This window comes from Nematostella vectensis, chromosome 5 (genome assembly GCF_932526225.1).
Source record: "Nematostella vectensis chromosome 5, jaNemVect1.1, whole genome shotgun sequence".
Classification (NCBI taxonomy): domain Eukaryota; kingdom Metazoa; phylum Cnidaria; class Anthozoa; order Actiniaria; family Edwardsiidae; genus Nematostella; species Nematostella vectensis.
In genome coordinates, this window is record NC_064038.1 from 13625801 (window position 1) to 13637485 (window position 11685).

Below are 11685 nucleotides of genomic sequence, written 5' to 3' on the forward strand. Positions count from 1 at the left end.
CAGTATGCGTGTCTTCAGGCGTGTATTAAATAGTCTGTAAAAGATTGGAGGTTTGCGTATGTTATATATGGCCAGTGTGTGCGTATCGTTAAGTTCGAAGTGCGTGCGCCTCGCTATTTGCACAGTGTGTACGTGTCGATATGTTCGCAGTGCGTGGGTGTCGCTATTTGTTCCGTGCGTGCGTCTCGCTATGTGCACAGTGTGCGTGTCGCTATGTAAACAGTGCGTGCGTGTCGCTATGTAAACAGTGCGTGTGTGTCGCTATGTAAACAGTGCGGCGTGTCGCTATGTAAACAGTGTAAGCGTCTCGTTATGTGCGCAGTGCTTGGGTGCCGCTATGTGCACAGTGGGTGTCGCTTTGGGCCCATTGTGTGCCTATCGTGATGTGAGTAGTGCGAGAATTCTTTAAGCGCAGTGAGCCTTTGCCGTTATGTGCACAGTGTGCGCGTATCGTTGTGTGTAGTGCGTGTATGTCCCTATGCGCACATTGTGTGCGTGTCGCTATGTGCGCAGACTTGGGTGTCGTTATGTGCACATGTGTGTCGTTATGTGTGCAGTGAGTGGGTATCCCTATGTGCTCCGTGCGAGGGTGTCGCTATGTGCACAGTGTGTGTCGATATTTGCGTAGTGTGTGGGTGTCGCTATGTGTGTGCCTATCGTGATGTACGCAATTCGAGTGTTCTATGTGCGCACTGAGCCTGTGCCGTTATGTTCACAGTGCGTCCGTATTATGTACGCAGTGTATGAGTATCGTTGTGTGCAGTACGTGTTGTTATGTGCGCGATGAGCCCATGTTGATATGTGTGATGTGTGTGTATCGTTATATGTGCTCTGCTTGGGTTTCGTGCAGTTAGTGCGTGTCGTTATGGACAGTGTGTGCGGGTCGTCTTGTCTGTACACAGTGCGTGAGTTTCGTTATGTGCATCGTGTGTGTGAGTTTTTATGTACACAGTTTGTGCGTTTCGGGATATGCGAGCGTTTCATGTGCGAAGTGAGCCTGTGTCGATATGTGCACCGTGTGTGCGTGTCGCTATGTGAACAGTGTGTGCGTATCATGGTGTGCGAGCGTTTCATGTGCGAAGTGAGCCTGTGTCGTTATGTTCAAAGTGCGTGCGTGTTTGTGTGTCGTTATGTGCAAAGTGTTTGCTTGTTGTTATGAGCAAAGTGTATGCGTGTATGGGTGTCGTTCAATACACAGTGTGTGCGTGTCGTGTCGTTATGTGAACAGGTGTGCGTGTCGTTATATGCACAGTGTGTGCGTGTGTTATGTGTGATGTGCGTGAGTCTCGCTATGTGTGCAGTGTGTGGGTTTCGTGATAAGCGCAGTGCGGGCGTTCCTTGTGCGCATTGAGCCGGTGCCGTCATGTGCACAGTGTCTGCGTATCGCTATGTGCACACTGCGTGCGTATCTTATGTGCACAGTGTGTGCGTATCGCTATGTGCACACTGCGTGCGTATCTTATGTGCACAGTGTGTGCGTATCGCTATTTGCACACTGCGTGCGTATCTTATGTGCACAGTGTCTGCGTATCGCTATGTGCACACTGCGTGCGTATCTTATGTGAACAGTGTCTGCGTATCGCTATGTGCACACTGCGTGCGTATCTTATGTGAACAGTGTCTGCGTATCGCTATGTGCACACTGCGTGCGTATTCTTATGTGAACAGTGTCTGCGTATCGCTATGTGCACACTGCGTGCGTATTTTTATGTGCACAGTGTATGCGTATCGCGATAAGCAAAGTGTGTGCGTGTCGTTATGTGCATATATCGTTTTATATACAGTTCGCGCGTGTCGTCATTCATTGTGTGCGTGTTGTTTTGTGCGCAGTATGTGTTGTTATTTGTGCAATCGGTGCGTATCGTTTCATATGCAGTTCGCGCGTGTCGTCACGCATTGTGTGCGTGTTATGTGCGCAGTATGTGTTGTTATTTGTGCAATCGGTGCCTATCGTTATATATGCAGTTCGCGCGTGTCGCCACGCATTGTGTGCGTGTTATGTGCGCAGTATGTGTTGTTATTTGTGCAATCGGTGCCTATCGTTATATATGCAGTTCGCGCGTGTCGTCATGCATTGTGTGCGTGTTATGTGCGCAGTATGTGTTGTTATTTGTGCAATCGGTGCCTATCGTTATATATGCAGTTCGCACGTGTCGTCATGCATTGTGTGCGTGTTGTTTTGTGCGCGGTATGTGGTGTTATTTGTGCAATCGGTGCGTATCGTTATATATGCAGTTCGCACGTGTCGTCATGTGTGCATGTTGTTTTGTGCGCGGTTGTGCATAGGCAGTGTGTACGTCTTTATGCATGTGGTGTGTGCATATTATGTGCGCGGAGGGTGTACGTCACTATGTATAATGCGTGCCATTATGTGCGCCATGTGTGTGGTTCAGTGGTGCCCAATGTTTCTTTGTAATTGTCGTTATGTGTGTCGCATATGCCTGAATACCCACAAACCAAAAAGCAACTAGTTAACTCTACTATTTTGTATTTATTGCAAAACACACAAACGTCAACAGAAAATCATATGCATTTGTTAAGTTTACAAATTCATGTAGAAAAAGCTGTTTGAGGCCAGTTGTCACAAACTTATATGTTGTTTCTAATAAGAATATGTATTTTCTATTTGATGTTCTCTTTTCTTTTTTTACTCAATACAGGTAACATCTAACTCATGCTGTCCAGCACTCTATCATAACTCTATTAGCAAGTCTATCATAAACTATATAAGTTATATATATGTTAGTAAGCACTTCTATTATTTGGTGTAAGTAAGTAGTATGTTTTAAATTATGTCATTTTCAAGACTGTTATATTGCATGCATATAAACAGAATAATGGAAACTCATTGAACACTATGCTTAAATTTTTTTCTTATTTTTTTGTTTTTGGGCTTTATTTTGATAACAATATAGTCCATATACTGTAGGTTGTTGCTGCTAAAAATACTAATATTTTAAAGTTTAAATTGAAAATGTGTGTTTGTACACTGGTACACTAGAACTGCAGTTTACTTATTTTATATTAATGAATTGTAATTTCTCCTGATCTACTTAGTCTATTCTAAAGCTCAGTTTATTTCTGCATGTTTCAATTTTACTCAATCTTACTCAATATTTGTTAGGAAAATAAAACAATGGCAATATATTAGAGTGGTTTTCAAAATCCCGTGCAACAAAATGTAGTTAAAGTGTAATTTTCAAGCCAGAACAAAAAAGAAAAAAAGACATCACAGTGTATTAGTACTAAATAAACTAAATAGTATTTCACGGGTTTTTGAAAACCACTCTAACCTGTGATCATATGTACAGTGTAATAGACATGTAATTTATAAATTAAAGGGCTGGACTTATTTATATTCCATTTTTTCGAAAAGTTAAAATATAGCTTAATTAGGATAGTCTTAAGTTATGTACTCTGCACCTGACTTTGACTTGCTTTTGATTTTGTTCTTGTCTTTACTGGGATACCTGTGGTAGCCCAGTCATAAAATGCAACTGTTTTTTTTTCTGTCGTCTCGCGATTTGCACAATGAAATTCCCAAGAACCCTTGCGCAATTGGCGATACTTCATATTTTAGTGTACTCATTGCGACCTTACCGAAGCTTTTTTCTTACACGAAGTATCTAGCCAACTGTCCTACGTCATCGCAATGCCTTGTTACCAGAACCCTTCTGCATAATTTAAAACTGTGTCATGGCCGCCATCTTGAATTTGAGATTCCAATCCTCACATCCATGTTATTTGTGCAGTTGAAGGCCCGATTCGCGATTTAATAATTTTATATTTTACTATAGCCTCAATTTCTACCAAGTTATTTTGGAAAATCATCTCAGCTTGGATTGATTTTGCTGTATTAACCCGTGTTTACATTTGCGACCCGAGTGCGAGACACGCGGCTCAAGATAAGAATTGTGCTGACTGCTTTAGACTCATACAGCTTACTTCCAGACGTAATTAAATGTGCTCTGGACACTCATGAATGGACTCGAGGTATTTACCTTGATTGCTTAATCTATTTTGAAGTGGAAGTGGTTTGAAACAATTGATGGAAATTGTTTCCTACAAATCGCTTTGTCGATGAATCTACTTTACACTTGACCGGATACCCATAAGAAGAATTTTGTTTTCTTACCATTGAATGTCATCCTTTTAACCATGTCGGTCTCAATAAAGTACAGTATAGGTGTAAATTTAATTGTAAGTCATGTAAGTGCAAAATATGTACTTAAATCTATGAAAATTATTTTGGTACTTTGGTGCTTCCTTAAGATAAGTTTTATTATTTCCCTAAAATACCTTTAGCCCTCATTGAATGTCATTTTATTTTATGGAACATTTTTATTAAAATCTAGAGATTTGTAATATTTTTGTAGTGTTGTTGATCTTGAAATTATGTTTATGCTCTAATGCATAAGCTTAAAAAAGCCCACGGTACATTCTGGTAGTTGAGGTAGGTTTCTATGGTTAGGCACGCGCAAACTTATAGCTGGAATGGCCTATTGACTGTTTTCGACTCTAAGAATTATCCCCATTAGAGGCTTGGGGACAAGTGAAATCATCAAAAAATGTAATTTGCAAAAGTCAAGTCATCATTTCCATGTATCAACATATGGCAAGCTGCACCGCAAAATGTGTGAAAACTAATATGAATGATATAACAAACACCAGATGAAGATGATTTATTTTTATTAACTGTTATTCATAGTTATTATTACAAATGTACTCGCCGATGGGGTAAGGGTTTTTTACTGCAGTGTTGTCCCGAGGGTAGGGGGCTTTTCTCTGTTTAGTACAGCGTCAAATTCTAATCCCCCATCCTTCCCCGGGATCATGGGGGTGGGGGTTTCAATTGACTAGTGCATAATTTCAATCAAGTTTGCATATTCTATAGCCCTCTCACTTCAAAATAAATATATGTTGTTGTTTACTTGTAACTTACATAAATAAAATAATATATTTCAATAAAATTATATTGTTAACACAATATGACTCACTTTGGGTGTTAAAATAAATTTTCACCTAATTGATAGCACATTGAGGACAGTGAACCAAAGAAATGTTTAAAAAATAACAATTTTAAAACGCATTCTCAGCTTTTCTTAATCTTATTTTGGTGCTAACTCTGATGTGGGGATAGTATTTGAAGATAGGACAATCAGCCCTGTCTACTTTCATGGAGCACATCTCAAGTCCACCCCACACCTGAAGAGATGATGCTCTTACCTTTCTTGCCCCAATCAGTGTTGTGATATGGCATTTACAATAAAAAACAAGATTATATATATATATAATGCGTGAGTGCAGGCGTTCATATAACAGTGCTCAATACATAGGTGTAGAGCGGGATATATCTTGGTTTGTAGGAAAAAGACACGCGCCGTTCTACACCACCTTTGATATGCCCCAAACATCGAGAACAGTCCAAGATAACAAGACATAACCAATTATTAATCGCAATAACTCTGATCTGTACCTGCAACTTATTCTGTAGTTTACCTGCTGACTTAGCGAACTCCATGAAGGTCTCTTCCATGGTCTTATCTACTGCAATTAGAGCGCCGGGAATTAGAGATCGAGCTACAGCAATCCCTCCTCTCTCTAGCAACCGCTTGGCCCCAGGATGCGAAACATCGACGTTAGTCAAGAACAGATCTAGCCATGTCAAATACCTATGACAACAACAGAATAAGTTAAAAATCGTGAATTTGAAATGTTTTCACTTACACACGTGTATATTAATCTATTTTTATAAGGAAGTCAGAAAATACCTGGAGTAATTGTGTCCATCAAATGCGAAGAATAGAATTGCCATGTCTCCGTTACATTTGTGGAATAGCGAGAGGTTGTTCGACTTAACGGAATACTGGAGCATCAAGACTAGATGGGTATGGTCGATGACGCTCATCCAGAACTGCGCAGTCTTTCCCAGGTGGCCGTTTCGAACCTGTTCTTGGAAAGCATCGTACTGGCGAAGGAGTGTGATAGTGACGGGGTCTTTGAGAGCATCATCGAGCGTCTCACGATCGCATGACTGGACCAGGGCTAGCAGAGTAGAGGTATCAGGGGTTGCTGTTTTGTCTTCCTCGAGAAACCTCTCAAAGAGGAGCCTTTCCATCGCTTCTGTGACCGTTTTCAGGCAAAATAAGGTTTTCGAGTAAGCTTTAACTTTGAGGACGCTCTTAAGGCAGCCAGTTGTTACGAGGCCCGCTTCTATTAAGATGTCAGAGTACCCAGACCCACGGCATTTGTTGCCTGTTAGCATGCCGATGTAGTTCATGGCTGTATGGAAAGGGCCAGGCATCACAACATGGTTTCTGTATCTTTCTGGGTACTTCCAGATGACGGGAAGGGCCTTTATACAGCCGCCAAGATCAAAGGTATTTAGCACGTACGTCTGGCCGACCTCTTGAGTGGCGTCTTCGGATCGCTTTAGAATCTCCACTATTACGGCATACTTTGTGAAAGGCTGATGGATTGGGGTAAAGTATTCTATGGTAGACTTTCTTGGTGGCTTGACACCTGTAACTGAAACAAACCCCCCGAATCCTGGAACGACTTGCTTGTCAGCCTCGCACTCGATCAACCTCGCAAGCAACCATGCACCATACTCAGTCTTGGCCCCAAGATAGACCTCATCATTTTGGGTAGGTGGAGTTACCGTAGCGCCTTCAGGGAGTTTTGGGCCAACGCGATTGTAGATGTGGACGGGTGCCAGAGTTTCAGGGGTACCAATCTTCAGGGAACGCAACGCGCTGCGCTTATATACCGGTAGAATGCGGTCCTCGCTCGCAGTGAAACCAGGCTTGATCTCTTGAATCATGATGCCCCCCGTGCTATTCACGTTATGCCCATGGATGTTGGTAGTGATCTTATTCATATTGTCCCATTCAAAATGAAACACTTCGTTGCCTTCTCCTTTAACTATCTCAGGGGTAAGGGTTGTTGAGACCTCATCCAAGGCTTTCGCGATTGCTGTTTTAAGCTCTAATCCAAAGTCGTACGTTTCACAGTGTCCGAGTCGAGCAAGGATGGTGGTAAGAAGCTTGCTACGGTACATATGTCGCACGGTTGTACAGAGGAGAATATGCTTTGGCAGCTTCCACTCCCCATTGGTGGCTGCTCGGCAGATGTCCTGAAATTGCAAACAAACGTGTAACTATGTATAACAAATGTATTTTAATCATTAAAATTTTAATCATTTATTTTAATCATTAAAATGATTCACAACTAATCTGTATTTTACCTGCCCAATCGAGAGAACAACTCGTCCAATCGTCTCCTTCTTTTCCAGATTCGAATCTCCAGTGATGACAAAGTTCAAAAACGTTTCTAGTTCAGGTGGGAGGATATCGTCCGCTTGGTTTACAAGATCGTCGGCTGTAGGGGGCCATGGGAGGGGCTTGGTTTCCTTAAAGGCGCGCTGTATTGACTTACGAAGAATAAGGGATACTTCTTGGTGCTTGTCGATTGACCCCAAGTGATATGCACGGGCAACTGCATCTGCTACGGATATACTGGCACTATATACAAGAGTTAATACCATGTTGCCTTTATCTTCTAGATGAACTTTAGTAAAAGCGATAAGTTCGCTTATTTCATGTTTCTCTAGCTTCGTCTTAAGGTTCTCTCCTCGGTAGTCAGGATTGGGAAACCCTTTCTCTTCTAGCTCCCTTACATATAGGAGGCGGAGTGATCTTAGTTCTACTACCTCTTCCCGTGCAACAACATTTTCTTGGATGAATTGGATAACAACCTCAAGTGTGCTGATGTATTTTGTTCCTGGTCTGTTTGAGGACGCACTTCCTTGGTTTTCGCATCTCGGATGTGGTTGATATATCTCAGGTTAAACGCTTTCCGGCATGAAGGATGATATTGAGCTTCTCTTGCAAAGAGATCTTGCCCTAGAACTTCACGGTAGAGGCGATTATCTTCTAGTGCTAACGCACGGGGTTCAATCTGCTTCCATGTCGGCTGTAATTGGAATCCTCTACTATCCTTATATACAGCAAACGAAGTACAATACTCCCTCTTTCCATGCACCTTGCGCACTAGCTTCTCACAAAATAAACACTCTGCCGGGAATTTTGCTTGGGAACTAGATGAAGATGACTTACGTGGTGATCGTGCCGACCTAGCACTCTCGGTTGGTACAGGATGGTCCCCCTTCAAACGATCTAAATTCCTGGTAAAGTTCATGTAACATCCATGATGGTAACCTAATTCTGCTAAGTTGACATCAGTGAGGGTCTCGGGAATTTTACTGCATAAGCAGCCTCCATTCGATAAGGAGAGTCATGGGGCTCATTCAGTCTTTTTTCCCGAATGCTGAGTAATTGAGCTAGTTTCTCTTCAGCTGGACCTTTGAAATTGCTCAGTGCAGTAAAGTCGCCGTAATGCTGAATTCCATCCACGTTTAGAATGCATCGCTGAGACGCTACTCCGATATCTTTGTCGGTGTTTTTGTCTAGTTTCCGTTTCTTTGATTTCGGAGGCATGACAATGGCTTGAGACAAACCACATCTAAGTAATATTATCGCCTTTTGTTGTTTTAGTAGTCATACTTACAGTCGCCAAAGAGCAGTGAACTCGATCGTAAAAATTCAAAATGGCGGATAACAATTATCATGCAATGCATTTTGGGTAGTTCCCAGCCCCCAACCGTTCAAAATATAATGATAAAAATAAACGAATAAAGTGCAATTTTATTGTTTCATTCGCATCTAAAAGGATACAGCATAAACATTCTGCTAAATATGCAGACATCATACCGACCTCATAGAGTATATATATTTATACTACGACATATCAAACATATTCCCCACGGATAGTGTCCTTTGTATGGATTGCCTTAAATGGGCATTGATGCCCATATTTAGAAGAGCTAAAGTTTTCCCGCTCCCCGATCTCCAGAAAACATGGTGAAAAATACTGATTCCTGTCAATTTGAGACTCGCGGCAAAAATTATTAAGCAAAACTTGCTCGCTTGGTCAAATCTTTTTCTTACTAATCCTATAAAGTCCTTAGACCCAGGCCTCCAAGAGATTGACCGAGCAGGTTTTAAGGTCACGCAAATATTGATATGGCATCAGCTTGCTGAATGACTGTAGCACGCACATTTAAATTTAACTATAAATTGCTAAAACGTATAGCACAATAAGTTGCTAATATTTGATGCTTGTTTTGATGACGTTCGACATTGGTTTTGAGGAGTTATAATACGGTTTAGAAAAAATCAGACTCGGGTACCCTGTGGTTTTTCGCTGAAAAACAAAACAGCCCATATTTCCCAAAAGCCCCCGAGTTCGGCTTGGGGACAACAAAATCCTTATTCAGCACCCTCTAAGAATTCCAAAAATGTAAAAAAGCCGAGTATATCATTTGGGTGCTCGGGACCCCTCCTTCCGACTAGACTATAAAATCTTTGTCATTCATGTCACACAAACAAGTTGCAGATCTCAGGTATCTCAGTCAACCCTGCGCGCAGGGTCTAGTTTGAGTATCGATTTCTGATGTTCAGAAGCATTCTTTTTGCTTCTTTAACTGCAGATAAAAATACAACATGTTTATATAGTAATATTTCAAAAGAATTATACTTACAAATAAAAAGTTGCTTCTCTTGGATGGAAGTAACTTAAGTTATAAGCTTAAAGTGATGAAAGCACTTTCAATAAAAAAAATCTGCTGTGTAAAACAAACTTTCAATAAAAAGAACTCTTCCAATGCATATGCGTGTGGGTAAAATCCTGCTATGATAATGCAGTATTTCCAGAAGAAACATCAAATAACTCAAGATAAAACCATTGCAACTCATAGAAACGCGGGACGCCTGGGGAAGATTTGTGCCTAGACAAAATTAGCTATACTGACGTAAGTATTTACTCACCGGAACACCAAGCCTGTTCAGCCATATGTTTCCAAACTTTCTTTTTCTTGTTCTTGTCTTTAAAATCTTTTATACTCTTGTCGTATAGAACAGGGAAGGCACGAACTGCCTCTGCAAGGGCTTCTTCCCCGCGAAAGTTTTCATTTATAACTTCCGTAATCACCACCGGTGGCGCCATCTTGTCATCTCTCGCTGACCTTTCTTTGGCGCGAAATATTAGCTTTTTATTTTTTTTTTGGCGCGAAATTCTTGTGTAATCAAGAATAAGAAAAAGCGAAATCTTTCAAAAATGGTGCGCGAGGCCACAGGGAGCTCACCTCTACGGTTTGAATAAAGTTAGAGTTGTTTTTTAGCTTTGCGTTGTTGTTGATTTAGTGCGTGTGTGTGCACTAAATCAACAACAATGCAAAGCTAAAAAAAAATCCAACTTTATTCAAACCGTAGAGGTGAGCTCCCTGTGGCGAGGCGTTCCAATTCAGAAAAACGTTCTAAGAATTTTACATAATGGCATAAGGGAAAAAACATGATTTTTTCTTTTATGTCGTTATTTCCATGTTTTTATGTCGACGTTATTGCCATAGGTCGCACCCTTCACACTTGAAAATAAGGACATAAGAATGCGCGCGCCTATGTTGTTATGTCGTTATATCGCCAGTGTGCACCAGGTCTAAAGAACGCCCCTTTCTAATAAACGCCTCCATTTAATTAACCCCCCCTCCCCCCCTCGGACCATCGAAATTTAATAAACGCCGGGCGTTTATTAGGTCATTTACGGTAGCTCTGCTGAGGTGTTGTCTATCACACGTGAAGCTCATGCGAGCCAGCATGCCTACAGAGGGATACATACCATATAGAAATTCAACACAGTTTATTTAGAGTATGTTTCCATATAATCGCACTACCCCGCGATCGTGTGCGATCACATGGATCCCAATTCAGACAGACAAAGTATTCTCCTCCCCGTCCCCTACGGGACGACTATAATTGAGCATGTGCAGACTATAAACTCGCCTGGGAAATATGCTAAAACCTCATGAAGATACACTATTATGTGTGGTTTTCCCGTATGAATCCTTAGATCCCATGATGATGAGTTTTTTTTTTTAAATTTGTTTTTCCAAACCTCGTACGGCTTGTAACAGTTCTATATTCTTGGCGCCAAACACTTCATTATCGGACTATCTCCCTGCTAAACACCATCCCTTCTCTCAGCACTACCAGCTAAAAATACCTTGCAAGATTTCGTCGTCTAATTTTAGCAGGGAATGTTCTGGTGGAAGATTGGAAAGCCGCACCGTCTCGCCCTATCTTTAACATCATAGCCTGCTGTGAAATGCGGTTAGTTTGGCCTCCAAAGAATGTTCATTCAAATGATTTTATTCCTAGGCGGGTGTCGATGCGATTTCTTTTATGGACTAAACGCTATAATAACCGTTTCATAATCGTTTCTAGTCATGATATTGTAAGAGGTTTAAAGGGGATTTCTTGGTTAAAAGCAAAGAGTCCCGAGGATGGCAGTATCCGAGTCCTTCCTGTAATCGGAAGGGTCTTTTTCTTTTTACTTCCCAAAACAGGTTAGAAATGACTAGTTCGCGGGTAGCCCCTTGTCGGGATTCCACACTCTTGTGAAGAACCGCAAAAAACCCGCAAATAATAAAGAACTTTAACATTCCTAAGTACTCCATAGATCGAAATCGAGATAACTATCAACAGCCCACTCCTCATTGCTTTTATTCCTCGTCCTTTGTCATTCAAGGTATGACTAAAAGTTGTTATATGCCTTTAATAGCTTTCTCGC

The 11685-nt window shown here is 41.4% G+C and overlaps 1 protein-coding gene across 1 annotated transcript; it reads right to left on the reverse strand.

The window, feature by feature from the left end:
- Positions 1-2885: 2885 nt before the first annotated feature.
- LOC116611051 lies at positions 2886-8898 on the reverse strand. The gene is made up of 3 exons (XM_032371651.2): positions 7247-8898; positions 5772-7135; positions 2886-5672 (listed from the first exon to the last, which is right to left on the reverse strand). The coding sequence occupies exons 1-3, from the start codon at positions 7544-7546 to the stop codon at positions 5312-5314; spliced, it is 2025 nt and encodes a 674-aa protein (XP_032227542.1). The 5' UTR covers positions 7547-8898; the 3' UTR covers positions 2886-5311.
- Positions 8899-11685: the final 2787 nt, after the last annotated feature.

Excerpts from the sequence above, each read along its gene's own strand:
- LOC116611051 (XM_032371651.2), bottom strand. The coding sequence starts at position 7,546 with ATGGTATTAACTCTTGTATATAGTGCCAGTATATCCGTAGCAGATGCA. Across the intron at positions 7,136-7,246 it reads TTGTTCTCTCGATTGGGCAG|GACATCTGCCGAGCAGCCAC; the intron begins GTAAAATACAGA and ends TTGCAATTTCAG. Across the intron at positions 5,673-5,771 it reads GATGGACACAATTACTCCAG|GTATTTGACATGGCTAGATC; the intron begins GTATTTTCTGAC and ends TTGTTGTCATAG.